The sequence below is a fragment of the Tachyglossus aculeatus genome, chromosome 14 (genome assembly GCF_015852505.1).
Source record: "Tachyglossus aculeatus isolate mTacAcu1 chromosome 14, mTacAcu1.pri, whole genome shotgun sequence".
Taxonomy (NCBI): domain Eukaryota; kingdom Metazoa; phylum Chordata; class Mammalia; order Monotremata; family Tachyglossidae; genus Tachyglossus; species Tachyglossus aculeatus.
The window spans coordinates 50,303,486-50,331,288 of NC_052079.1; the positions used below are offsets into that span (position 1 = coordinate 50,303,486).

Here is a 27,803-nt window from a genome sequence, read left to right on the forward strand (position 1 = left end):
GGAACCACCCTCAAGTGCCAACTTTCCCTCTGAGGACGGAAGCAAGAGAAAGCTGCAGCAATAATCACACCAGTCTTGGAGTTGGGTTTTTGTTTTTTTTGCATAGGCATAAATAACAATCTGTAGATTTAAAAAATAAAAGAACAAGGCAGTGCAGTATTGCAGTTCTCCATGCCTGTCTCCCTCCCGCCTGTCTCCCGTCTGCTCTGGGCCAGTGGCCGGAGATTGAATGGAGGGACGGAGCTGGGGAAGGGGGGTAGGAGAGCGAGGAAGACCATGTAGCCCTCCAGGGAGCAAAGCCGGGCTAAGCGTCCACCCTTCCTGCCTATTTTCAGCCAAGGGCCGAGTGGTCAGGGAGCTGGACGAGCCCCTTGGGCCGGGAGCGCCTGACCCTCCTGCCCAGACCCCGGCCCAAAGCAGAAGGTGATGGAAGGGTGACAGGTGGCAGGATGCCAGTTGGAGACTACAGGAAAAGGCTGGGGATTAAGCCCTTAGCTTTTTTTTTTTCCTTTTTTCCCCCGGCGTTAAAAAAAAAAACCCAAAAAACTTTGAAAATCATATATACACAAGTCGGGCCCGCAGGGCCGAAGAGTTATCATCCCACCCTCCCTCCCCCCTCCCTGTCCTTTTCCCAACGCAGTCTAAGGGGTCCCTCCCGTGTGCAGATAAGCCAGCAAGAGGCCAGAATCCCACCCAGAGTCTTGCTTTCGGGGTGCCCGGAGATGGGGCCTACCTTTCCCAGGGGCTGAGACGGGGCGACGGCGTCGGGTAAGTATGAGCCCCCGGGCGGGGTAGCTGGGAGGCTGGGACTTCAGTCCAGAGCCAGGGAGGGTTCTCTAACGGTGGGCTGGGGTGCCCCGTCTAATACTGCATCCCCACTCCCCCCAGCAAGCAGGCGGCCGGCCCCTCTTCTACTTACAGGGTGACACGTACCACCCACTCTGGCTGGAGGCGGGGTGGATCAGGCGGGCAAGGAGCTTCCCCAGTCTCCTTTCCACGGGGTGGGGAAATACAGTGTATAAATCCAGCCCTAGTGCAGCCTAGAGCTAAGCATTCCAGAATGAGGATTAGTGGCTAATAAGAGCGGGTGCCCCCACATCCCCACACCCATTAGAAGAGAGGCACCTTACTGAGGTTCCAGTCTGGGCCCCTCGGTGGGAAAAGGTGGGTATGGGAGGGCACCCTGATCCCTACGACAGAGCTCGGCCCAGGGTTCCCATTTCTACCCCCATCTCGCCCTCCAGCCCAGTGGAACTGTGCCCTTCACCACCGCCCCCTCTCCCCTGTGACTTGAGCCAGGCAGTCACCAATCAGGTTCCACTTGGCCACTGTAGAGTGCAATAAATACTTTATCCGCCCCCACGATTATAATACATATATACACCCTTCTGGAGGGGCAGACCACCCGCCAGGGAGCCCTGAGCTCTGACAGCAGGAGGAGGAGGAGGAGAACAGCAGCAGCCAGAGGGGGGGAGAGCAGACGGAACTGTTTTCACATTTCCCCCTCTCCCACCCTGGCCGAGGCCCCTCCTCCCTCCCCCCCCCAGAAGCCGCGGTACCTACAAGATGTCAAGCGTGAGGGGATGTGATGGCGAGCTGGTAGGTTATACGTGCCTCGGGGCTGGGGGGCAGAGGGGGACCCAGCTGGCCAGGGGGAACTGCCCCCCTGGGCCAGCGAGTCAGACCCTGAGGTAGCAGCTAGGGGAGCGGGGTTAGGCCTGGGGCTCCCCGTGCACACGGAAGCGATAGATGCAGGTGTATTCTGGGTGTCCCCAGTTGCTCAGGATGCGTAGCTCCACCACCTGGTACGTGGTCGGCTGGGTGTCCTGGCGGAGGGGGAAAGGCTGTGGTCAGTTTCTGGCCCGGCCCAACAACTTCCTCCTTGTTCATTTAATTCTTAAGCGGATGGACGGGTCGACCAGCCAGCTGACCACCCTCCCCCAGCGTCCCCTCCCCCCAATACCTCCAGCTGGAATGTCTGGATGGGATCTCCGTGCCGATCGTAGGTGAACCGCCCCAGGGGTGTCCCCTCCTGTTGCGTTTCTTCATCCAGGCCCTGGAGATTCGAAGAGCGAGCGCCGGGAAAGGAAGGAAAAAGAGGATAAAGGGCAGGCTGTTACACTCAAGCCCTTGGAGCTACGGTGAAGGAGCAGAGAAGATGCGGGGGGCCAGGGGGCAACCGACAGCCTGCAGTGATATTCACTATATTCACTTCCCCCCTCCCACTGCTCCACACCTTTTCTGGCTACCCACAACTTGCCCTTCGCCTCCTCACCCGATTGACCACTCCAAAAAATCCTCCCTTCTGGAAACCCATCCGGAGATGTCATGTGTTGGCACAGTTGCCTGATCATCATCATCTGTGGTAGTTACTGAGCATTTACTGTATGTAAAGCACTGTACTAAAGCATCTGGGAGGCTACAACACAAAGGAGTTGGTAGACACATTCCCTGCCTGCAATGAGCTTACTGATCCCATTTAAGTGGGCATGGGCAAGTCACTGTTCCCTGCTTTGGGCCCGTATAATGGGGTCATGGGTGCTGAGGTGTCACTATTTTCCATCCTCTTCATTAGTCCCAACTTGGCTTCCAATTTCCCCCTTCTGTTTCCCAAGACAGGAAGCAGTGTGGCCCAGTGGATAAAGCACGAGCCTAGGAGCCAGAGGACCTCACGTTTTAATCCCAGCTTCGCCATGTGCCTGCTGTGTGACCTTGGGAAAGTCATTTCTCTGTGCCTCAGTTACCTCTAGTGCAAAATACCTTCTCTCTCCTACTTCACTGTGAGCCCCATGAGGGACAGGGACTAGACTCAACCTGATTAACTTGCAATAATAACTGTGGTATTTGTTAAGCACTTACTATGTGCCAGGCACCGTATTAAGCGCTGGGGTGGATACAGGCAGGTCCAGTTGGACACACTACCTTTCCCCCATGGGGCTCACATTCTTAATCTCCATTTTACAGAGGAGGCAACTGAGGCCCAGAGAAGTGAAGTGAGTTACCCAAAGTCACACAGCAGACAAGTGGAAGAGCCACGATTAGAACCCAGGTCCTAGGCCCATGCTTTATCCACTAGGCCATGCTGATTCTACCCCACTGCTTAGAAAATTGCTTGACACATAGTACGTGCTTAAATACCATGGTTTGTTGGGGTTTTTTTTAAAAAAAGACTGTCACCCCACCTTCTCCCTCCCAGATCTCCTTCCCCAGTCCTCGGGTCCCACCCCCTGGGGTTCTTGGGTCCCCGCCTCTCCCGGGCAGAGCACTCACAAAGATGACGAAGTCCTTGGGGGCGCTGAGCAGGGTGCTGCTGGGCAGCAGGGATTTGGACACGTGCTCCAGGGTGACGGCAGTGGGTCGGATGCGGGCTGACAGACGGACCACGGCAAAGCCTTGCTCGCCCCGAAACGCCCAGCAGTTTCCCGGGTACACGTCCGGCTGGTGGAGGAAGGGCCCCGGACAGGGTCAGGGTTGTGGAGGGGGTCGCACTGCGAGCCTCCCCTCACTCTCCCCGGTGCCCCCCGTTGCCGGGCTTACGTGGAGGATGGTCCGGGGGGACTGAGAATGGTACCACAAGGGAATGCCAAACAGGCTGAGGAGGGCCGTCTTGGTCTCATAGGTCTCCGAGCAGCGGGTGTTGATGACGCTGGCCCCTGAAGATGGGAACACGAGGAGAGAAGGGTGGCTCGGGAGCCCAGCCCGCTCCCGACACCATGCCCCCAGAGAGATTGGCTCCGTGGCTTCAGGGCTAGACGGCCACCCACCCGTTGGCCCTGGGCTCACCCGGGCTAATCGAGAGGCTCAAGAAATCCTCCCTTTCCTTGACCGGACTACCAGGGCCCAAGCTGCTGCTGATGCTCGGGGAGCCCGGGGCCCACTGTTCATTCAAGCTGTTCCTTGAGGGAGGCTTCGTATCTTTTAGGCCCTGGGTTTGGGGGCCAAGGACGGATGGGAGGGAGGGGCCGGCGGCCTGGACTGACTTGCCTGACTGTTCTAACTCCTCCCGATAGAGCTCTTGCTAGCCAGCCAAGTGCCCATACTCCCTACTCCCCCAAAGCAAGAGTGCCCACCCATGTGGCTGCCCACACCCCTTACCTCCTGACTCGAGGGCGTAGTCCACAAGCCCGATTTGGTCTTCACTATAGCGCTTCAGGGCCTGGCTCACAATGTGGTGGACTTGCTGAAAGACAGATCAGAGCGGCTCAGACCCCCGGGGGAATCGAGGGAGAGCGGCCCCGCTGAGCCACCCCCAGGGGTTTCAAGCCAAATGTCCCATTCCTCTCTCTGCCCCTGGCAGGGCTGCTCCTGTTCGCAGCCCAGCCTGACGCACGTTACCCACGTGACCTGCATCCATCCACATTCATTCATTCAATCGGATCTATCTACAAACGCTTAGTACAGTGCTCTGCACACAGTAAGCGCTCAATAAATACGATTGAATCAATCAATCAATCGTATTTATTGAGCGCTTACTATGTGCAGAGCACTGTACTAAGCGCTTGGGAAGTACAAATTGGCAACACACAGAGACAGTCCCTACCCAACAGTGGGCTCACAATCTAAAAGGGGGAGACAGAGAACAGAACCAAACATACCAACAAAATAAAATAAATAGGATAGAAATGTACAAGTAAAATAAATAAATAAGAGTAATAAATATGTACAACCATATATACATATATACAGGTGCTGTGGGGAAGGGAAGGAGGTAAGATGGGGGGATGGAGAGGGATTGAATGAATCTATCGAGCGCTTACTGTGTGCAAAGCACTGTACTGAGCATTTGGGAGAGTACAAAACAACAACCGACACATTCCCTGCCCACAACGAGCTCACAGTCGTGAGGGAGAGACAGACATTAATATACTTAAATAAATTACACCACCCAGCCACCTTTCCAGGTCCAAATCCCCCTGTAGACTAACAGCGCTCGTGGGCAGGGATCACGTCTACTAACTATTGTATCGTACTCACTCACAGGCTTAGTCCAGCGCTCCGCCCACAGCAAGTGCTCAATAAAAACCATTGATTGATCGATTCTCGGGGCCCCCCTTTCCCGTGGATGCCCGCCGAGCAGACCAACCTCAACCCCGGTGCCTTGTGGATGGGGCCTAGACCTGGGCCCAGGAGGGTAAGGGGGGGCCTGGAGCTCTCACCTCCTCTGTCACTCCCGTCACCCCTTCCTTCCGCAGGACCACCCCCAGGCCGGCCGCGGCCTCCTTCCCCTGCTCCTGGGCCAGGTGGGCGAGGATCTTGTGCTCCAGCTTCTGCAGCTGATCTTGCAGCTCCTCTCGCTGAAGGAGCCTGGCCCCGACGGCCTCGTCGCGCAGGAGGAATCGGCTGATCCAGCCGGGGAACTGACTCTCCACCTGGAAGCCCGGGAGGGAAGAGCTTAGCCTCCCCAGAGATCCTGAGGGGGAAGGAGGTGGAGCAAAGGGTGGAGGTGCTTGGCTCGACTAGCGGGAAAGGCGGGCGCGAGCCTCGTGCCCAGCTGGTGCCAAGCAGGGAGCTGCCCGAGGGGAAGAACCTGGCAAGGACAGGCCAGTACATCTCCGGGTGTACTAGGCAACGCTGAAGCTCCGGATATAGGGAAGGAAGGGCCCAGAGGCTGCCCAGATTGGGGAGCTAGAAGCCCCTGCCACCTGGATGCCCGGGGACAGTGGCCCCTAGGGAAGTCCGGCTCTACCAGGGGCCACAGCCAACAGCCTGGGCCCTGAGGGATGGCCTCCCATGGCCCAGGGGTGCCAGAGGGCCTTTGGAGAGGCTGGGTACCTCCAACTCACCTCGTTCTGCACATCCTGGATCCTCTGGGGAAGCCCTTCCACCTGCTCTGCCACGGTGGCCTGCTTCAGGGTCAGGGTGGCCAGCTCTCGCCTCAGGTCGGCCAACTGCCCGTCCAGCCTCCCCAAGTCCTGCAGCTGGCTGGCCCGCAGGGCTTCCTGGGTTGAACTGGTAGACCAGAAGGCAGAGAAGAGTTGGCTTTAGAGGCGGGTCAGGAGATGAGGGAGCCTGCCTGTCGGAGCTGGTCTCTCTCCTCCAAACCTAACTTCCCATTCGCAAGCAACAGCCGTCACCCTGTTCCTTCCCCGGGCCCAGACTGCAGGACACTTCGAGTCCCCCGGGGCCTGTATCTCCACTGGGGTTCTCATCTAATCTGTGCCTCCCTCATTAGATAGTAAACTCTTCGAGGACAGGGGCTGTGTCTTAGTCATGGGTTCAAATCCGACTCTGCCACTTGTTCGCTGTGTGACTTTGGGCAAGTCACTTAACTTCTCTGGGCCCCAGTTACTTCATCTGTAAAATGGGGATTAAGACTGTGAGCCCCCTGTGGGACAACCTGATCACCTTGTAACCTCCCCTAGGGCTTAGAACAGTGCTTTGCACATAGTAAGCGCTTAATAAATGCCATCATTAGTAGTAGTAGTAGTAGTAGTAGTAGTAGTAGTAGTAGTAGTAGTTGTAGTGGTGGTAGTAGTAGTAGTGGTAGTAGTAGTAGTAGTCTCCTTCTGGCTTCCCCCACAGGGCACAAAATAGGCCATCAGGGGATAGTGGACGACGGGTCGTGACAGTGATGAGGAAACAAAGGCAGGGCAAAGTGAATCGGTGGGAAACGAGCCCAGTTTTCCTTTGAATGAATCTAGGTTCCAGACTCCCTCGTTCATTCACTCATTCATTCACTCGTATTTATTAAGCGCTTACTGTGTGCAGATCATGGTACCAAGCGCTTGGGAAAGTACAATACAGCAATAAAGAGCGACAATCCCCGCCCACAATGAGCTCACAGTCCAGAAGGGGCGAGACAGACATCAGTACAAATAAATGGACAGCAATATAAATAATTAAAATGACAGATATATACATGAGTGCTGTGAGGCAGGGACCGGGGGGAGAGAAAAGGGAGCTAGTCAGGGAGACGCAGAAGGGAGTGGGAGAAGAGGAAAAGTGGGGCTTTGTCTGGGAAGGCCTTTTGGAGGTATGCCCTCAGTATGGCTTTGAAGGAAGGGGAGAGTAACTGTCAGATTTGAGGAGGGAGGGCATTCCAGGATGTGGGCCAGGGGTCGGCGATGATCTAACCTTTCTAATTTGGCTGTTTCACCCCTGCTCTCTCTAGACTGATGCTCTGGGGGTGCCCTCCCTCTCCCTGCCAATAAAGGGCCGTGGAAGCACGAGGGGGTAGTTGGAGGTTACCTCTGCCACTCTGACTTCAGCTGCAGCACCCAGGCCTCGGTCTCCTGGAAGTGGAAGGAGAAGAGTAACAGGGATCGGCTCTGAGACCCGGCATCCGGGAGGAAAACCAGGTCCTAGGTGAGCCGCACCGCGGCCTTGGCTTCTCCCCGCCTGGAAGAGGGGCCTCTGAATGGCTCTGTTTCGCACTCCCTGCCCTTTCTCGCTATAGCTGCAGGGAGGCAAGCTTTCTCACTAAATGAGCTTCGAGTCCAGCCAGGTTCCCGGTACCTTACACCCAAAAGGCTGCTCACGCTCCCCTCCTCCATACTCCCGTTTAGCTGACGTCTTCTCTAAAGGGATCAGAGAAGCTGTCCCAGTCGCCCCAGGTTGACCTAGTGGAGGAATTTGTCCCCGAAACGCCTGGGAGGGCCCCCCCCCGGCCCCAAATCCCCCTCCTTCCTCCCGGCCGGGAGAGCGCTGCTAACCCGCCGCCCACCCCACTGGTTTCCCCGGAGCTCCCAACTCCCAAATTCCTACGTGGGATGCTCGAGCGATTTTCTTGAGGATCTCATCCACATCTTGGCGCTGCTCGGCCCTCAGGGTGGCCAGCTCGTCCTGCCAACCGAACAGGCAAGGGAGATATCACCAAACAGTAACTGTCGCCCGCCTGCCGCCCCGAGGTCCCACCCAAGACCCGGCAGCTCTCCCCAGAACTGAACCCACACTCCCACTCAGGTAGCCTCCAACCGCCCAGGTTTCATCAACCAGAAAAAAAGTGCTGCCTAACGGGCAGTCAGTGAGCCCGGGGCCCCGGGGGCTAATCTCGGCTCTGCCACTTGCCAGCTGTGAGAACTCGGGCAAGTCACTTCGCTTCTCTGTGCCTCAGTTTCCTCATCTGTAAAAGGGTGATTCAGAACCCGTTCTCCCTTCCCTTTAGCCAGCGAGCCTCGCGTCGGGCAGGGACCGTGTCCTCCCTGATTATCTTGCATTTACCTCAGCACTTAGTAGAGTGCTTGGCGCACAGTTGGCACTTAACACATACCCCACGTCTTATCACTACCCCTCACGCGCAGGCGGTGGAACGGGAGAGCACTGGGAGTTGCAGGGATGGGAGACAGATTCTCGAGCAGCTCCTCTTCCTCTCACCTGGATGCGACTGGCGAGGCCCAGGCGGAAGTCCTCCCGCAGCACGGCTTCCCGGCGGCTCACCAACCCCTCCAGGAGCGTCAGGGTGTCTTCGTGGCTCAGGCCGCCCCCGCCGCCGGCCCCACCGGCCCCGGCCGCTGTCGCCTCCCCCTGCCACAGCTCCAGCCGCTCCAGCCGGAGCGCGTCCTTCTGCCAGTGGGAGGAAAATTCGGCCGCCAGGGCTTCCAGCCGCCGCTCTAGGGTGTGCACATGCGACAGGAAGAGCTGCTTGTCCTAGATGGTCGGGGCAGGGGGTGGCGGAGAGAAAAACACAGCTGTAAACGGGGCTCCTCCGTGACCCTGGACAGTACTGACCCCTCCGGGAGCCCTGACTCGGTTGGACCACACTGCGCTACCATAGGAACCTGCACTACCGGCCTGGGACAACTACTATTTATCCATTTCAATGTCTTTTTCCACCTCAAGACTGTAAGCTCCTCGAGGGAGCAACAAATTGGCATGTGTTGCCAATTTGTACTTCCCAAGCGCTTAGTACAGTGCTCTGCACATAGTAAGCGCTCAATAAATACGATTGATTGATTGATTGATATTGATTGAGGGCAGGGAATCACGTCGACCAACTCTGTTGTGCTGTACTTTCCCAAATACTTATTACTATTTATTTTATTTTGTTGGTATGTTTGGTTCTGTTCTCTGTCTCCCCCTTTTAGACTGTGAGCCCACTGTTTGGGTAGGGACTGTCTCTATGTGTTGCCAATCTGTACTTCCCAAGCGCTTAGTACAGTGCTCTGCACACAGTAAGCGCTCAATAAATACGATTGATTGATTGATTGATTGACTGTGGGCCCTGCCCACAGTAAGCCCCTAGACTTCTCTAAAAAAGGGAAGCAGCGTGGCTCAGTGGAAAGAGCACGGGCTTGGGACTCAGAGGTCATGGGTTCTAATCCCGACTCCGCCACTTGTCAGCTGTGTGACTTTGGGCAAGTCACTTGACTTCTCTCTGCCTCGGTTCCCTCATCTGGAAAATGGGGATTAAGACTGTGAGCCCCGTGTGGGACAACCTGATCACCTTGTATCACCCCCGGCGCTTAGAACAGTGCTTTGCACATAGTAAGCGCTTAACAAATACCATCATCATCATTATTATTATTATTATTAGACTGTGAGCTTGTTGTAGGCAGGGAATGTGTCTGTTCATGGCTGTTCTGTACTCTCCCAAGCATTCAGGACAGTGAACGCTCAATAAATGCGACAATGAAAGTAAGCGCTCAATAAATACCAACACCAATAACTGATCGATGCTATTACTGCTACTACTACTACGGCAGGCAAATATTCAGCTCGGTCCCTCAGCCAGCCAAGATACACGGCACGCAGTGAGAAGCAGCGTGGCCCAGTGGATAGAGCACAGGCCCGGGAGTCAGAAGGTCATGGGTTCTAATCCCGGTTCCATTCCATGTCTGCTGTATCACATTGGGCAAGTCACTTCGCTTCTCCGTGCCTCAGCTACCTCACCTGTAAAATGGAGATGGAGGCTGTGAGCCCCAGGTGGGACAGGGACTGTGTCCAACCCAATTTGCTTGTATCCACCCCAGCGCTTAGTACAGTGCCCAGCACACAGTAAGTGCTTAACAAATACCACAATTATTATTATGCTTATCTGCTTCCAGGAAACTGGGTGAGCAGCAGGAGCATATGTATATATGTTTGTACGTATTTATTACTCTATTTATTTATTTACTTTACTTGTACATATCTATTCTATTTATTTTATTTTGTTAATATGTTTTGTTTTGTTCTCTGTCTCCCCCTTCTAGACTGTGAGCCCACTATTAGGTAGGGACCGTCTCTAGATGTTGCCAACTTGTACTTCCCAAGCGCTTAGTACAGTGCTCTGCACACAGTAAGCGCTCAATAAATACGATTGATTGATTGATATCAGCACCCCATGGCTTAACCTCCCAAGGAAGATTTCAACCAGCCGATAAGTGATTACTTATTGAGCGCCTGCTGAATGCTTGGCACTGTACTCAACACTTGGAAGACAGATTTTTCTCTGCCCTCAGGGAGGTTACAAACTAATGAGAAAGACAAAAAGTATTTCCAGAGCATGAAAGCCAGAGGAAGAACAAGGATAAAAACAATTTAATATTAGTGTGTTGCTTTTTTTAAAGAAAACTCTATATGCTTTAATGTCAGGGTGAGGGGGCTTATTGCAACAGAATTAAAATCATATGGAGAAAAAAATATTTTTCCACAGCTGGCAACAATGAGAGTGATATAAAAGCTTTACAGGCTTTAATGTAGTATTTGGTAGGGCTTCATGCAATTTGCAGAGCTTGTTGACATTGGATTGAATAACAACATAAAGAGTAAGCCAAGAGGAGTAAGAGAAGACAGCGTATAAAGTTATAGGGAGCACCTACTGAGTTGCACAGATTGGTCTGGGGATTAGGATAAGGTTTACTTAATATCTTTAAATTGTGGATTCAGAAAGGGAAAATAGCAGATGACAAAACTGTACATTTCTATTGCATGCAAAAGTAAAATGATCCAGAAAGACAATGCAAATTAAACGGTGTTTAGAAATATGACCAAAGTTAAATTAATCTTTGAGTGTGCCGCTTAAATTAAAGCTTGTTGGGTAAAACAATCTCGCACCAAAACTTGCAAGAAACTACACAAGCAGCTGGGGCTCAACAATTTATAACAAAAACCTTTCAGAGTTGAAACGGGTTTATTTAAAACACGGATAACTAGAAAGACTGTTCTTCCCTTCAGTCAACCAGATGTCCTCTTTACTCGTATGAACCCGGGTCATTCAACATCTGGGTATTTGGGGCCCTTTACTTTTTGAACGATCGAGATTTTACAATAAAATAAGTTGTACTGAACGCTCTTTGATGGAGTAAAATATGGACAGGAGGTTCTCAAGTCTTCTCCTACCCGTAAATTTTTACAGTTGATGGCAGGTGGGTGGACAAAGGGGGGTTTCTCAGGGGTTCCTTAGAACAAATGACTCCTTTAGGAAATGGGTGTATATGTGTATACACACTCACACATTCACTCCCTCACTCCCCCAGGAATCAGGTGAGTGCTACTTTCCAGGTCATCAAGAGTTTGTTGTGGTACGAAAGGAGGTTGGCCCTAGGAAGACTGACCGAAAGGAAACCGACTACACGGAGGCTGAGAAAAGGGGGGTTCCTTGTTTCCCTACGAACCAGGGGATCCTGGTTTTCTAGGAAGGGGCAAGTCGGGGGGAGCGACTACCAACAAGGAGAGGAGCGAGCTGAGGCCCAAACCCTGCAGTCCCTCACCTGGATGTGTGCGGCGGAATGGCCGGATTCCCACATCATGTCTCTCTTGCTGCTGTCCACAGAGGCTCTTCCTGCCCACCAGGATAACACAACCGGACGGAGCGTCTGCAGCCCGTACGGGTAGAGATACCAAGCACCTGATGGGCCCGAGAGGGACAGAGAGGGGATGGGGAGAGGGGCGGTTAGGGTGGCAAGAGGGAGGCGGCTTTTCGTGAAGGGACGGGGGCCCCCGGGATATCCTGGGGAACGTCGACTCTCCTGGGGGTGGTACAACCTGAAGGCAAAAGGGTAGATCCACTTCCAGGATCACAACCTCCTCCAGCGTTTAGTACAGTGCTCTGCCCACAGTAAGTGCTCGATAAATATGACTGATCCGTTGATTGAAAGACCATTAGCCTCCACTCTGGAGGTCCCCCTCGTACCCCTCTCCATTCCCCCATCTTACCTCCTTCTCTTCCCCACAGCACCTGTATATATGTATATATGCTTGTACATATTTATTACTCCATTTATTTATTTATTTCTTTTACTTGTACCTATCTATTCTATTTATTTTATTTTGTTAGTATGTTTGGTTTTGTTCTCTGTCTCCCCTTTCTAGACTGTGAGCCCACTGTTGGGTAGGGACTGTCTCGATATGTTGCCAACTTGTACTTCTCAAGTGCTTAGTACAGTGCTGAGCACACAGTAAACGCTCAAAAAATACGACTGATTGATTGATTGATTGAGGCCCAGGACCTCCGGGCTCCATAGAGGATTTTCTTTTTTTTTTAATGGCTATTTGTTAAGTGCTTCCTGTGTGTCAAGCAATGCACTAAGCACAGGGGTACAAACAAAATACTCGGGTTGGATATGGTCCCTGTCCCACTTAGGGCTCACAGTCTAAATAAGAAGGAGAATGGGCACTGAACTCTCACTTTACAGATGAGGTAACTGAGTTACAGAGACATACCCAAGGTCACACGGCAGGCAGTTGGCAGAGCCAGGATTAGAACCCAAGTCCTCCAACTCCCAGGCCTGAGCTCTTTCCACTAGCCCACGCTACTTCATTCAATCGTATTTATTGAGCGCTTACTGTGTGCAGAGCACTGGACTAAGCGCTTGGGAGGTACAAGCTGGCAACATCTAGAGACGGTCCCTACCCAACAGTGGGCTCACAGTCTAGAAGGGGGAGACAATAAAACAAAACATATTAACAAAATAAAATAAATAGAATAAATATGTACAAGTAAAATAAATATATAGATAGAGAAATATGTACAAGCAAGTGCAGAACCTCCTGTCTTTGATCTGGCCAACTTGGATTTCAGTGTTCACGCGTGGGTCTTAGTGGCTACCCACGGTTCAGTCAAATCCTAAGGACCTGGGTTCTAATCCTGGCTCCGCTACAAACCTGCTATGACCATGGGCAAGTCAGTTCACTTCCCTGTGCCTCAGTTCCTTCATCTGCAAAATGGGGATTCAGTGCCTGTTCTTCCTCCTCCTTGGACTGTGAGCCCCAGGCGGGACCTGATTACCTTGTATCTACCCCAGCGCTTAGTACAGTGCTTGGAATACAGTATGCAGTAAAATATTTATTTTACTTGTTATTTATTTTACTTGTACATTTCTATCCTATTTATTTTATTGGTATGTTTGGTTCTGTTCTCTGTCTCCCCCTTTTAGACTGTGAGCCCACTGTTGGGTAGGGACTGTCTCTAAGTGTTGCCAATTTGTACTTCCCAAGCGCTTAGTACAGTGCTCTGCACATAGTAAGTGCTCAATAAATACGATTGATTGATTGATTGATTGATTGATTGCAGTTAACAAATACCAGCTCGTTGGGGGCAGGGAATATGTCTGTTTATTGCTATATTGTACTCTCCCAATGCTTAGTACAGTGCTCTGCATACAGTGAGCGCTCAATAAATACGACTGAATGAATGGAATACCAAAATTATTATTATTACTACTATCATCCAAAGATGGCAGGACTCTGAACCAGGGGCTACTCTACTGATCACTCCAAATGAACTGTGTAGGAGAACCATCACCCCACGGACACAAGCTCCTGGAGGGTTGGCTCCCGCCCAAAAGGTTTGGAGGCAGGTAGGAAGTGAAGCCTCCAAACCAGGCCATCTGTGGTAGTATTATGAGAAAAAGTTAGGGCTATTCGGGACAAGTGCTTAGTACAGTGCTCTGCACACAGTAAGCGCTCAATAAATACGATAGAATGAACGATAGAGCCATCTCTAGTCTTCGGAGATCTTCTGCTTTGGGGTCATCATTTCATGTTGGAATCACTAGCACCCACGATGATCTCGTGACATTGTTGGGCTGAGTTTAAACAGACTTTCCTTGTCCCAGACCCACAACAAACAGTCCTGAGAGCGGCAGAAAACTCAACAAAACACTCATTGACTGAATTTATGGGAGTGGGGAGACGGGGAAGGTTGTTATTAACTCTAGGGCTGTTTCTCTAAGAATTATCGTAGTTATTAAAGTTACCAGGGGTCAGATGGGACCAGACCCTGCCCCACGCAGGACTCACAATTTATCTTCTCCTTATTTTACAGATGAGGCACAGAGAGGTCGCACAGCAGGCCAAGCAGCAGAGCTGGGATCCAGTGCTTAGTTCAGTGGCTGGCACATAGTAAGCATTTAACAAATGCCATTATTATTATTAGAACCTAAGCCTTCTGTGTTCGGGTCTCCAAATTCCTTCTCTGAAAATCCCCTGGCCATTAGAGTGTGCCATACGTGCCAAACCATGACAGATCATCACTCTCCCCATCTTCAAAGCACTACTAAAAATCACATTTCCTCCAAGAGGCCTTTCCTAACTAATTCCTCATTTCCCCACCTTATTCGCCCTCCCCTCTTCATCTCCTATGCTCTTGGGAAAGTAACCCTTAAGCACTTTGACGCTTAGCCCAGCCCCAGCCCAGACAACATTTATGTGCAAATCCTTATACTCTGCCATTTCAATCAATCGTACTTATTGAGCGCTTGCTGTGTGCAGAGCACTGGACTAAGCGCTTGGGAAGTACAAGTTGGCAACATAAGTTGCCATTTCCCCTAGCTGTAATTTATTTTCATTTCTTTCTCCCCCTACCAAATGGTAAGCGTCTCGTGGGCAGGGATCACATCAACCAACTCTACTGTAATGTGCTCTCCCAAGTGCTTAGTACAGTGCTCTGCACACAGTAAGAATTCATCTGATGGATGAGCGGGTAGAGAGGAGCTGCAGGCAAGCTAAGCAGTGAAGCTAGCTTGCACCAACCAGGGAGGTGGGGAATTTTTCTCTCTGCACGAGACGGCGGCTGATCCTTCCCACCTCCAAAGCCACTGCCCCATGGGGAAGCAGCGTGGCTCCGTGGAAAGAGCCCGGGCTTTGGAGTCAGAGGTCATGGGTTCAAATCCCGGCTCCGCCAATTGTCAGCTGTGTGACTCTGGGCAAGTCACTTCACGTCTCTGCACCTCAGTTCCCTCATCTGTAAAATGGGGATTAAGACTGTGAGCCCCACGTGGGACAACCTGATCACCTTGTAACCTCCCCAGCGCTTAGACCAGTGCTTTGCACATAGTAAGTGCTTAATAAATGCTATCATTATTATTATTATTATTATGACTGTGCCTTCGGAAACGGGCCTTGGAGTCAGAAGGTATTGGGCTCTAATCCCGGCTCTGCCACTTGTCTGCTGAGTGGCCTTGGGCAAATCACTTGGCTTCTCTGTGCCTCATTTACCTCCTCTGTAAAATGGGGATTAAGACTTTTAGACTGTGAGCCCACTGTTGGGTAGGGACTGTCTCTATATGTTGCCAATTTGTACTTCCCAAGCGCTTAGTACAGTGCTCTGCACATAGTAAGCGCTCAATAAATACGATTGATTGATTGATTGATTGACTGTGAGCCCTATGAGGGACAGGAACTGCGTCCAGCCCGATTTGCTTGTATCCACACCAGTGCTTAGTACAATGCCCGGCACATAGTAAGCACTTCACAAATACCATAATTAAAAGACGTTAAAATAAATTACTGCTAGGGGAAATGGCAGAGTATAAGGATATTCATTCAATTGTATTTATTGAGCGCTTACTGTGTCATTCATTCATTCATTCAATCGTATTTATTGAGCGCTTACTGTGTGCAGAGCACTGTACTAAGCACTTGGGAAGTACAAGTTGGCAACATATAGAGACAGTCCCTACCCAACGGCGGGCTCACAGTCTGGAAGGGGGAGACAGACAACCAAACAAAACATATTAACAAAATAAATTAAATAGAATATGTACAAGTAAAATGGAGTAATAAATATGTACAAACATGTATACATATATACAGGTGCTGTGGGGAGGGGAAGGAGGTAAGGCGGGGGGGATGGTGAGGGGGAGGAGGGGGAGAGGAAGGAGGGGGCTCAGTCTGGGGCAAGCCCTTACTGTGTGTCAAGCACTGTTCTAAGGATTGGGGTAGATACAAAATAGAAAAACAGTGTAGCTTAGGGAAAGAAAGGATGATAATAATAATAGATAGATCCCAGGGCCAGAGAGTCAGAAGGACCTGGGTTCCAATTCCGCCACTCATCTACTGTGACTATGGGCCTGCCATTTCACTGCGTCCCGGTCATCTCATCTGCAAAATGGGGATAAGCCCGTGAGCCCCATGTGGGATATGGACCGTGTCCAACCTGATGAGCTCGTATTCATTCATTCATTCAATTGTACTTATTGAGCACTTACTCCAACCTGATTATCTCGCATTTGCTCCAGTGTTTAGAACAGAGCTTGCCACGTAGTAAGCACATAACATATATTCCCTACTATTATGATCATCAACATCTCCAGGCAGCGTATGAAGGAACGTGACCTGGTGGATGAAGCTCGGGCCTGGGAGCCAGAAGGACCTGGATTCTAATCCTGACTCTGCCACCTGTCTGTTGGGTGACCTTGGGAAACTCACTTCACTCCTCTTTGCGTCAGTTACCTCATCTTTAAAATGGGGATGAAGGCTGGGAGCCGCACGTGGGACGGGGACTGTGTCCAATGTGATTATTTTGTATCCACCCCAGCGTTTCATGCAGTGCCTGGCACATAGTAAGTGCTCAACAAATACCATAAAATACAGGCCCCTTGGGCCCCCAGGGCTCCTGGGACCAGTGTCAGAGACCGAGCTGGGCTCACCGTAAGCAAGGAAGACCAGGAGGAGGAGCATCAGAAGGAGCAGTAGAAGTTTCTTCAGGGATGGAAAACGCCTGATGACAACAGAAGAAGAGGTTGTTGGGGGTAGGTCTTAGAATAGGCCCCCAGATCCCATTCTTTCCCACAAGAATTTCTCTCGAGACTCTCTCCCAGAGGAGGCGCCTGGAGGAGAGGGGCTTCTTCCCAAAACCGGACACGTCAGCAGGGAGGGATACTGGCAACTTCCTTAATTCCATTCTTCCCCCCGACTGTCACCTTTCCACTGGGCTCTAAGGGGTAGGTTCCAAACGTGCCTGATGCAAGGAGCACCCCCCCTACTCCTCATCTTACCTCCTTCCCTTCCCCACAGCACCTGTATATATGTACATATGTTTGTACATATTTATTACTCTATTTAGTTATTTATTTATTTTACTTGTACCTATCTATTCTATTTATTTTATTTTGTTAGTATGTTTGGTTTTGTTCTCTGTCTCCCCCTTCTAGACTGTAAGCCCACTGTTGGTTAGGGACTGTCTCTATATGTTGCCAGCTTGTACGTCCCAAGCGCTTAAGTACAGTGCTCTGCACACAGTAAGCGCTCAATAAATACGATTGATTGATTGATTGATTGATTGATTGAGAGTCTACTAACTTCACCCCCTGCTGAGTGGGTACAGTGTGCCGGTGTCGAGGGGCCTTCGTAGGCAAAGCACAGAATGGTCAGGATGGGGAGGAGAGAGCCTGGCTCCAGCCAAGAGACGCCGATCGCCCCCGGGGAACCCCAGGCCTGCAGGCTGGTGAGGCCTCGAGGCCGCTCGATCCATTTGGGAACTCGACCTCGGAGCGGACAGGGGAGAGGAAATTCTTCTCCACCGCCCTCCTCTAGGATCAACCCTGGGAGGGAGGGCTCTGATTCACCCCACGCCAGGAGCGGACCTGATGGAGGGCCTGCCCCACCTCCACCGCGGAGCTGCTTGACAGGCAGCTGACATGAGCTCAGAACCCCTTTGCTCTGGGACTCGGGCAGGGTGGCCGGTCAGAGACAAACTTTCCCACCCACCACCCGGGGCCCCGAGCTCCTGAGGGCGAGCGGAAGGAATCCCACACCGACCTGGTTAAGACAAAGACATCCAGGAGGGTCGCGTTTGTGGTCAGGCGGTACCAGGTGGTGCCGATCCACCAGTAGCAGAGTCCAAAGAATTGACCTGGAAAACCCCACCCCAAGAGACAGCTGTTAGCATTTGGAGCGGTGCACTTGACAGGGTGCTTAGCAAGTACGGAATAAAGGAGGGACATTCTCCCCCACGAGGAGCTGACACTCTAACTGGGGAGACGGGCAGGAAAAAAACCCCAACAACCTATGGCTAGTCAAAAGTAAATGAAATTGGATGTACAGATGAATAAACCGATATTCCAACCCCTTCATCCTGACTTGAAACTGTCCCGGGCTTTCCCTTCGATTCTGCCAAATCCTCTCCGTCAATCCCCACAGCTCACCAAGTGCCTCCCAGGGGCTCTCAACCTGACAGTTCTGCCGAGGCCCATTTATCTCATCCCATAATTCAGGATGTTAGTGTTCTGGGCCTCCCCCAGCCCCACAGTACTAGTCTAAGCTCTTCCTTCATGCCACAGTCCCCTAGACTGTGAGTTCACTGTGGGCAAGGAACATATCTACTAATTCTGTTGCACTGTACTTTCCCGTGCGCTTAGAACAGTGCTCTGCACATAGTAAATGCTCAAAAAATACCACTACTTGCTTGACTGATTCACACAGTTAATCAATAGTCTCTAGCTCCTTGGAGGCAGGGGGATCGCATCTAGAGAAGCAGCGTGGCTTAGTGGAGAGAGCCCGGGCTTGGGAGTCAGGGGTTGTGGGTTCTAATCCCGGCTCCACCACTCGTCAGCGTGGTGACTTTGGGCACATCACTTAACTTCTCTGTGCCTCAGTTCCCTCATCTGTGAAGTGGGGATTAAAACTGTGTGCCCCATGTGGGACAACCTGATAATACGGTATCTCCCCCAGCACTTAGAACAGTGCTTGGCACATAGTAAGCACGTAACAAATACCCTCATTATTATGACAAAATCTGCTATATTGTACTCTCCCAAGTGCTTAGGACAGTGCTCTGCACACAGGAAGCGCTCAGTAAATGCCACGCATTGCTTGCTGGGTGGGTCAGAAAGACGCGCTCGGGCCGCCCAGTTGGAGCTCATGGAGCAGGGAGAGGCATCCCCCACCTGGAAAAGTAACCACCATCCAAAGGAACGATCCCGCTCGAGAGGCAGCTTTCTTTAACCGCGATTCAGAGCCGTACTGGTCCACGCCCAGGTGTCCTGCAGGGGATGTAGCAAACAGACAACAGATGGGTTTCCCCGGGGCTGGAACGGGGGGTGGAAACGTGTCTGCTAACTCTACACAAACTCTCAGTCAATACCATCGACCGATCGATCGATAGGAGGTGGGACTCCAGTACTTTACAGAGCCTCTCAGCCCGGCCCCCGTGGATTTCCCCACCTGGCTGTGGGTTGCGTGTGCGTGTGGGGGGGTGTTCTTCCACGGCCTGGTCGGGATGGGGGTGAGGTATTCCTCCTCAGCTCTAAGAGAAGGGACCTCAAGTCCACCCCTGGCTGCGGGGACCGATCCCAGGACTTTTGAGGGCCAGTGTCAGAGGGAGGGATTCCTACCCGCGTAGTCATCTTCGGAAGAGTAGCCGGAGGAAGAGCCGTAGGTGTCATATGGCACTTTGTTCTCCGTCAGCCTGTTGATGTTACTGCTTTCCGTACTGCCCGTGTCTCTCCTTCTCACTAGCAGGTCCTCATCTGACAACGGGACACAGAGCCTTTTAAGCAGCGGCTCTGGACCCCTCTTCCCCATTCAAGAAATAGTACAGTGCCCTGCACACTCTAAGTGCTCAATAAATATGATTGGTTGATTGATGTTTAAATATTTTTAAGGCTGGCTCAGTTTGCCCCTTAACTGGCTTGCAAAAGTGTGAAAAAGGCAAAGTTCAGACTCAGAAGATGGGTACTAAGGTTGCTAAGCTTTAGAAAATGCTCAGAGCTTTGTATCATCAGTCTAAATCATTCCAATTTTCAAACTGTTCTGGCCATTTTTACTCTATTTATTTATTACTCTATTTATTTATTTATTTATTTTATTTGTACATATCTATTCTATTTATTTTATTTTGTTAGTATGTTTGGTTTGTTCTCTGTCTCCCCCTTTTAGACTGTGAGCCCACTGTTGTGTAGGGACTGTCTCTATATGTTGCCAATTTGTACTTCCCAAGCGCTTAGTACAGTGCTCTGCACATAGTAAGCGCTCAATAAATACGATTGATGATGATGATGATGATTCAAATTCCCTCACCATCCTGGATAGGGCTGTTTGATGCGATTGTACGGAATGATAATAATAACAATGGTTTTTGCTAAGTGCTTACTATGCTAAATGCTGAGATACATTCAAGACAATCAGGTTGGATACAATCCCCATCCCATAAAGGGCTTAGAAAGGTGCGTGGCACATAGTAAGTGCTTACCAAATACCACAATGGAGGAGCAGCGTGGCCTAGTGAAGAGAACACGGGCCCGGGAATCAGAGGACCTGGGTTCTAATCCTGGCTCTGCCACCTGCTTACTGTGTGAAGTCACTTCTCTGGGCCTAATCAATCAATCAATTGTATTTACTGAGCGCTTCCTGTGTGCAGAGCACTGTACTAAGCGCTTTGGAAGTCCAAGTTGGCAACATACAGAGACAGTCCCTACCCAACAGTGGGCTCACAGTCTAGAAGGGGGAGACAGAGAACAAAACCAAACATATTAACAAAATAAAATAAATAGAATAGTTTTCTCATCTGTGAAATTGGGATTCAGTGCCCGCACTCCTTCCTAGATAGCGAGTCCCATGTGGGACAGGGACTGTGTCCAACCTGTTTAACTATTGGCTTGTATTGTCCACTCCAGCGCTTAGTACAGTGCCTGGCACTTAGTAAGCGATTCACAAATACCATAATTATTATTATTATTGTTTTTATTACCTACCCAGGGGAATAGAATAGTGCTTGACACAGTTAAGTGCGTAACAGATACGATAACAATAATAATTAAGCTAAGAGGTAGGGTGCTCCGATGGGACCCCAGAAAGATGAGGCCGAGGGGGAGAGGGGTAGGCTCAGGGCACTCACTCCACATCAGGTCACTGTCTGGCTGAGGGTCACGGAGAATGGAGCTTCGAGCCAAGGGGGATGACCGGGGACCCCCGACGTACGACTCGCTGACAACGGATTCGCTATAGTAAGTGGTGTGGGCATTCGAGGAGGTGCCCAGGTGAGGGGCCGGCGAGAGCCGCTTCACATTGCTGGATTTCCTCTTCAGAGTCCTGTGGGCCACAGACGTGGGGGAGGAGTCAAGGACGGGCGAGAAGGGGTTGAGAGATGGGTGGGGGCGCAGGGGGAGAAGAAGGAGAAGCACACATCCTTTTGGGGGGTAGGGTAGCTGGCCGAGGGGGAAAAGAAAGAGACCTTCACAAAACCTAATAGGTAGAAAGCCCGATTTTTAGGTATTTCCCTATTAAGTTTCGTTTCTTCCCCAGCCGCAGCTAAGCGGAATTTAGGCCTCTTGCACAGGCCCCCATCTCTTCTAGTCGAGCAGCCAAAGGGCAGCCTGGGATAGGCGTGGGTGCCCTTCCTCTTCCCCTCCCGCTCTTCCCTCTGCCGCTGGAGGCTTCTCGATTCCCGAGCGTCTGTTGGGCGCGGGGAGGGGGCCCCCTCGGCCAGGGCAGGTGGTGTTCCCCTGAGCCTCACTTTTGAGCTGTGGGGTTTCCGGCGCTGCCCCTCCCCGCTTCCTGTTGTCTGAGCGTCCTGGTTTGCGGTGCCAGGGGAACAGCCGGGGCCGGGGACAGGAAGCCCTAACCCGTTTGAGGGAGGCCCGGCCTCAGGACACGAAGCCGCCGGGGAGCTCGGTTCTCTTTTCTCGGGGGGTCCCCCCCACCCTATTCAGGGTGGCCCTTTGAGACCCTCGCAGTTCTTACCTGATGGGACTGTCCTTAAAGAGGGAGTGCTGACTGCCTACTAGGGAGCTACCGCCACTGCTGCTGCTGCCGCCATCGTCATCCCCCTGGGAATAGAGCTTCAGGCGCTGGCTGCGTCGAGACATGTTGGATGAGGTCCCTCCTTCTGCTCCAGAGGGACCTGGGGAGACCGAGAAGTGGGAGAAGAAGTGAGGCATGTGAAGGCTGGTCTGTAGCCAGGGATTCCCTCCTAGATGGCTCCTAGAGAGAGGTTGGGGGCCCAGACCCCTTCCCGAAAGGAACCCCTCATTCATCCATTCGTTCATTCAATCGTATTTATTGAGCGCTCACTGCGTGCAGAGCACTGGACTAAGCGCTTAGGAAGTCCATGTTGGCAACATATAGAGACGGTCCCTACCCAACAGTGGGCTCACAGTCTAGAAGGGGGAGACAGAGAACAAAACAAAACATATTAACAAAATAAAACAAGTAGAATAAATATGTACAAGTAAAATAAATAAGTAAATAGGGTAATAAATCTGTACAAACATATACACATATATACAGGTGCTGTGGGGAAGGGAAGGAGGTAAGGTGGGGGGATGGAGAGGGGGAGGAGAGAAAGGCTCAGTCTGGGAAGGCCTCGGGGGTGTGGGGATGCTAGCCAGGGACCCACGGGACCAAAGTGAAGAAACTTACCGAGGAAGGGACCCCCCGCTTCCACGCAGATGTGCTAGCCTGCTACCTCCAAAGACGCCACTACCGAATCTCAGGTCAGGAGAGCTTGCGTGGGTCTCGGTTTGGCCTCTTGGCCCACGTTTCAAAATCATCATTCGGGCCCATTCCCATTCTGGAGAAACAGGGTCCCAGAGCGCAGCTAGAGCTCAAGAGCTGGATGGGAAAGGCCCTGAGAGAACTGAGGCGGGTGGGGCATTCCCCCGGGCCTGGAATGCCCTCCCCCTGCCCAGCCGCCAAGCTAGCTCTCTTCCTCCCTTCAAGGCCCTGCTGAGAGCTCACCTCCTCCAGGAGGCCTTCCCACACTGAGCCCCTTCCTTCCTCTCCCCCTCGTCCCCCTCTCCATCCCCCCATCTTACCTCCCTCCCTTCCCCACAGCACCTGTATATATGTATATATGTTTGTACATATTTTTTTACTCTATTTATTTACTTAATTTATTTGTACATATCTATTCTATTTTATTTTGTTAGTATGTTTGGTTTTGTTCTCTGTCTCCCCCTTTTAGACTGTGAGCCCACTGTTGGGTAGGGACTGTCTCTGTATGTTGCCAATTTGTACTTCCCAAGCGCTTAGTACAGTGCTCTGCACATAGTAAGCGCTCAATAAATACGATTGATGATGGTGATGATGCCTCTCAGGACCCACGGCCTCCGTCGTGACCGGAACCCACTGTCTCTATCGTGACTGGAACCCACCGTGACGGATGCCCCCTCTCAGGAAGGCAGGCGGCTGCCCCGAGCGCGTCGATGCCTGGGTTCTGAAAACCGGGAGGTCTGGTTCAGCCGGCGGGGAGACCGCTCTGGAAAGACAAGCGGCCACATGTCTTTCTTGGGCAAAAGGCCCTCTTGGTCTTCCTGGTGTCATCCCGGATGGGATGCCCCTTTGGCACCTCTCCCCTACCTTCCCATGTGTTGCCAACCAACAAGTCCAATCAGTAGCCATGGCCAAGTTGGCTCCTGTCCATTCCCATGTTCCGCCCCTTATAAGGTTGTGAGCTCCCCCTTCCCCGCCCCCGCCCCCCGAAAATCTCTCAGCGCCCACCCACACGGGCATCAACATTTACTTTAACCCCCTCCCTGCTGGAGCCCTCCCCTGAGACCCGGAACAAAGCAGTACACTCACTTTCATTAGAGTGACCCTCGGGACTCTCCCCAGAGACACTGAGCTGGCCCGGGATGGGACGGTGTCGGGAGGGGATGGGGAGAGAGCTCCCAAACCCAGCCCTCACCCTGCTGCCCCACCAAATAGCATCAAACAGCCTTGAAGTGAGAGTCACCAAAGAGCGCTATGACTTAGTCTGAGTTCGAGGGCGGAAAAGAAGAAAGCCCCACCCTGAAGCCATGTGCACTAGCCCAGTTTCTAGGAACCTAAACAGTTCACTAAGCAGAAAACCTATCCCCGAGAAATTCATTCATTCATTCATTCAATCGTATTTATTGAGTACTTACCGCGTGCACAGCACTGTACTAAGCGCTCGGGAAGTACAAGTTGGCATCCAACCAGAAGGCCAAAAGTCACTCAAACTAAATCATGCAGGGCATGGCAAGGCCCTGCCCGCTCTCTCTTTAATAATGTTAAGCGCTTACTCTGTGTAAAGCACTGTTCTAAGCGCTGGGGTAGAGACAAGGTAATCAGGTTGTCCCACGAGGGGCTCACAGTCTTCATCCCCATTTTACGGATGAGGGAACTGAGGCCCAGAGAAGTGAAGTGACTTGCCCAAAGTCACACAGCTGACAAGTAGCGGGGCCGGGATTTGAACCCACGGCCTCTCACTCCAAAGCCTGTGCTGTTTCCACTGAGCCACGCTGCTTCCCCTCTTTCCCATTAACTCACCAACTCAGACACCTCCTCTCCTAAAACCCTTCACAACTTCCCCGCCGGCCACTCTTCAGACTCTGTCTAGAATTTTTACATTTTCCAGGGACCCACATTTCACTCCTACTTCTTCACAGCGGCGCCTGAACTCCCGCCCTCTGAAATAACACGCATCACCCTCAAAAGCTTTCCACTCTGATCTCTACAAGCTGAACCTGCCACCGACGGACAGTACCAAAATGACCTTCCTCCCCTACCATCTGGCAGGTTCGAAACAGATATCCAGTTCTTTTCGAGGCATTTTCCTATGGGGACCGTCCCATTGCCCAGCGCTGCTGGATATTAGCAAGCTTATATCCTGCCCTGCGGCTCCGTCAACAGAGCCGCGATTGGTGGCAGACACCCAGGTTGGTGAACAAAGGCCGTAAGGAAATGGTCCGATCCCCTTCCAAACTAGAAAGGTCCAATCTGGCTTGGAACCACCTGGTCCTTTCTTGGCTCGGTGCTGACAGACTGGCCCCGCTCAGCTCAGCTCCCGCACACAAGACATCAGCTCAGAATAGTTCGGGGGACTTCAGCTCAGAATAGTCTGTCGTCGGTCCCAGCATGGAGCAGATTAGCACTGAGACCAAGACTAGGGCAACTCAGCCCTGGCACAGATGTTACCAGCCTGGGACAGCTGGACACTGGGCATAGAGGGAAATCAGCCCGGCCAACTCAGCCCTGGCACAGAGGTTATTGGCCTGAGACAGCTGGACCTTGACACAGAGGAGATTGACCTGGGGCAGCTGGACCCTGGGCACAGAGGGGGATCAGCCTGGCCAGCTCAGGCCTGGCAAAGAGATTTCCGGCTTGGGGCAGCTGGACCCTGGCACAGCGGGGAATGGCCTAGCCTTGGTACAGAGGAGACGAGCCTGGAGCAGTTGGACCCTGGCACAGAGGGGATCAGTCTGGGCAGCTCAGCCCTGGGCTCAGGGGCAACCGGCCTGGGGCAGTTGGACCCCGGAATGGAGGGGGAACGGCCTGGCCTTGGCCCAGAGGAGACCAGCCTGGGGCAGCCCTGGCACAGAGGGGATCAGTCTGGGCAGCTCAGCCCTGGGCCCGGGGGTAACCAGCCAGAGGCAGCTGGACCCTGGCACAGAGGGTGACCATCCTAGCCCGGAGGAGACCAGGCTGGGGCAGCTGGACCCTGGCCCAGAGGGGATCACTCTGGGCAGTTCAGGCCTGGGCACAGGAGTAATTGGCCTGAGGCAGCCCTGGACCCTGGCACAGAGAGCGAACATTCTGGCCCAGAGGAGACCAGCCTGGGGCAGCCCTGGCACAGAGGGGATCAGTCTGGGCAGCTCAGGCCTGGACACAGGGGTAACCGGCCTGAGGCAGCTGGACCCTGGCACAGACAGCGAACATTCTGGCCCAGAGGAGACCAGCCTGGGCAGCCCTGGCACAGGGGATCAGTCTGGGCAGCTCAGCCCTGGGCCCAGGGGTAACCAGCCTGAGGAAGCAGGACACTGGCACAGAGGGCGACCGTCCTGGCCTAGAGGAGACCAGCCTGGGCCAGCCAGACCCTGGCCCAGAGGGGATCAGTCTGGGCAGCTCAGGCCTGGGCACAGGGGTAACCGGCCTGAGGCAGCTGGACCCTGGCACAGACAGCAAACATTCTGGCCCAGAGGAGACCAGCCTGGGGCAGCCGAACCCTGGCACAGAGCGGATAAGTCTGGGCAGCTCAGGCCTGGGCCCAGGGGTAACTGGCCTGAGGCCGCTGGACGCTGGCACAGAGGGTGACCGTCCTGGCCTAGAGGAGACCAGCCTGGGGCGGCCCTGGCCCAGAGGGGATCAGTCTGGGCAGCCCAGGCCTGGGTAAAGGAGTAACCGGCCTGAGGCAGCTGGACACTGGCACAGAGGGCGACCGTCCTGGCCTAGAGGAGACCAGCCTGGGGTGGCCCCGGCCCAGAGGGGTTAAGTCTGGGCAGCTCAGGCCTGGGTAAAGTAGTAACCAGCCTGAGGCAGCTGGACACTGGCACAGAGGGCAACCGTCCTGGCCTAGAGGAGACCAGCCTGGGGCGGCCCTAGCCCAGAGGGGATAAGTCTGGGCAGCTCAAGCCTGGGTAAAGGAGTAACCGGCCTGAGGCAGCTGGACCCTGGCACAGAGGGTGACCGTCCTGGCTTAGAGGAGACCAGCCTGGGGCAGCCCTAGCCCAGAGGGGATAAGTCTGGGCAGCTCAGGCCTGGGTAAAGGAGTAACCGGCCTGAGGCAGCTGGACCCTGGTACAGAGGGCGACCGTCCTGGCCTAGAGGAGCCCAGCTTGGGGCAGCCCTGGCACAGAGGGGTCAGTTTGGGCAGCTCAGGCCTGGGCCCAGGGGTAACCGGCCTGAGGCAGCTGGACCCTGGCACAGAGGGCGACCGTCCTGGCCTAGAGGAGACCAGCCTGGGGCAGCCCTGGCACAGAGGGGTCAGTCTGGGCAGCTCAGGCCTGGGCCCAGGGGTAACCGGCCTGAGGCAGCTGGACCCTGGCACAGAGGGCGACCGCCCTGGCCTAGAGGAGACCAGCTTGGGGCAGCCCTGGCACAGAGGGGTCAGTTTGGGCAGCTCTGGCCTGGGCACAGGGGTAACCGGCCTGAGGCAGCAGGACATTGGCATAGAGGGTGACCGTCCTGGCCTAGAGGAGACCAGCCTGGGGCGGCCCTGGCACAGAGGGGATCAGCCGGGCCTGGGCGAGGAGGGTATCGGGGAAGGATGCCGGGGGCCGTTACCTCCTTCCTTCGTCCCGGTCCTGCCCGGCACCGTTCGCTCCAACCGCCCAACGGTTGGGGGCGGAGGCGGGAGCGCGCGCGCGCGCGGGCGCGGCCCCGGAGACGCTGGTCCGGAGCCGGGACAAAGTGGGGCGCGCGAGCGCGGACCGCTCGGAGGGACCAATGCGGGGGGGGCGCTGTCAACGCTGACAGGCCGCCGCTCATTGGGCGGGGCCTCCTGTCAGTCACTCATCGCCACCGCCCATTGGGCCGGGACCTCCCGCCTGTCACCCCACCGCCGCCGCCCATTGGGCCGGGCGCTCCTGTCCGTCACTCATCGCCACCGCCCATTGGGCCGGGCGCGCCTGCCCGTCACCGCCCACCGCCGCCTCCCATTGGTCCGAGGCCTCCTGTCCGTCACCCGCCGCCACCGCCCATTGGGCCGGGCGCTCCCGCCCGTCACCGCCCACAGCCACCGCCCATTGGGCCGGGCGCTCCCGCCCGTCACCGCCCACCGCCGCCGCCCATTGGGCCGGGCGCTCCTGTCCGTCACTCACCGCCGCCGCTCATTGGGCCGGACGCTCCTGCCCGTCACTCAATACCGCCGCTCATTGGTCCGGGTGCTCCTGCCCCGTCACCGCCCACCGCCGCAGCTCATTGGGCCGCGACCTCCTGTCTATCACCGCCCACCGTTGTCCCCCATTGGTAGGTTTGAACAA

At 53.5% G+C, this 27,803-nt stretch overlaps 1 protein-coding gene across 3 annotated transcripts; it reads right to left on the bottom strand.

Moving 5' to 3' along the window:
* Positions 1 to 617: 617 nt before the first annotated feature.
* SUN2 (Sad1 and UNC84 domain containing 2) lies at positions 618 to 27,170 on the bottom strand. Of its 3 annotated transcripts, none has more exons than XM_038756722.1 (19): positions 27,106 to 27,170; positions 23,235 to 23,338; positions 21,823 to 21,982; positions 20,978 to 21,171; positions 19,476 to 19,610; positions 19,029 to 19,124; positions 17,902 to 17,995; positions 16,791 to 16,861; positions 11,631 to 11,767; positions 8,314 to 8,586; positions 7,705 to 7,782; positions 7,189 to 7,232; positions 5,784 to 5,949; positions 5,157 to 5,369; positions 4,096 to 4,180; positions 3,538 to 3,653; positions 3,271 to 3,438; positions 1,964 to 2,056; positions 618 to 1,826 (listed from the first exon to the last, which is right to left on the bottom strand). In XM_038756722.1, exons 3-19 carry the CDS (start codon positions 21,945 to 21,947, stop codon positions 1,713 to 1,715), a joined length of 2,202 nt encoding a protein of 733 aa, XP_038612650.1. In that variant the 5' UTR covers positions 21,948 to 21,982; positions 23,235 to 23,338; positions 27,106 to 27,170; the 3' UTR covers positions 618 to 1,712. The 3 variants fall into 3 exon arrangements, with proteins under 3 accessions (XP_038612650.1, XP_038612649.1, XP_038612648.1); XM_038756721.1 differs by lacking the exon at positions 27,106 to 27,170 and adding an exon at positions 22,501 to 22,651 and having other exon boundaries at positions 23,235 to 23,322; XM_038756720.1 differs by lacking the exon at positions 23,235 to 23,338 and having other exon boundaries at positions 27,106 to 27,153.
* Positions 27,171 to 27,803: the final 633 nt, after the last annotated feature.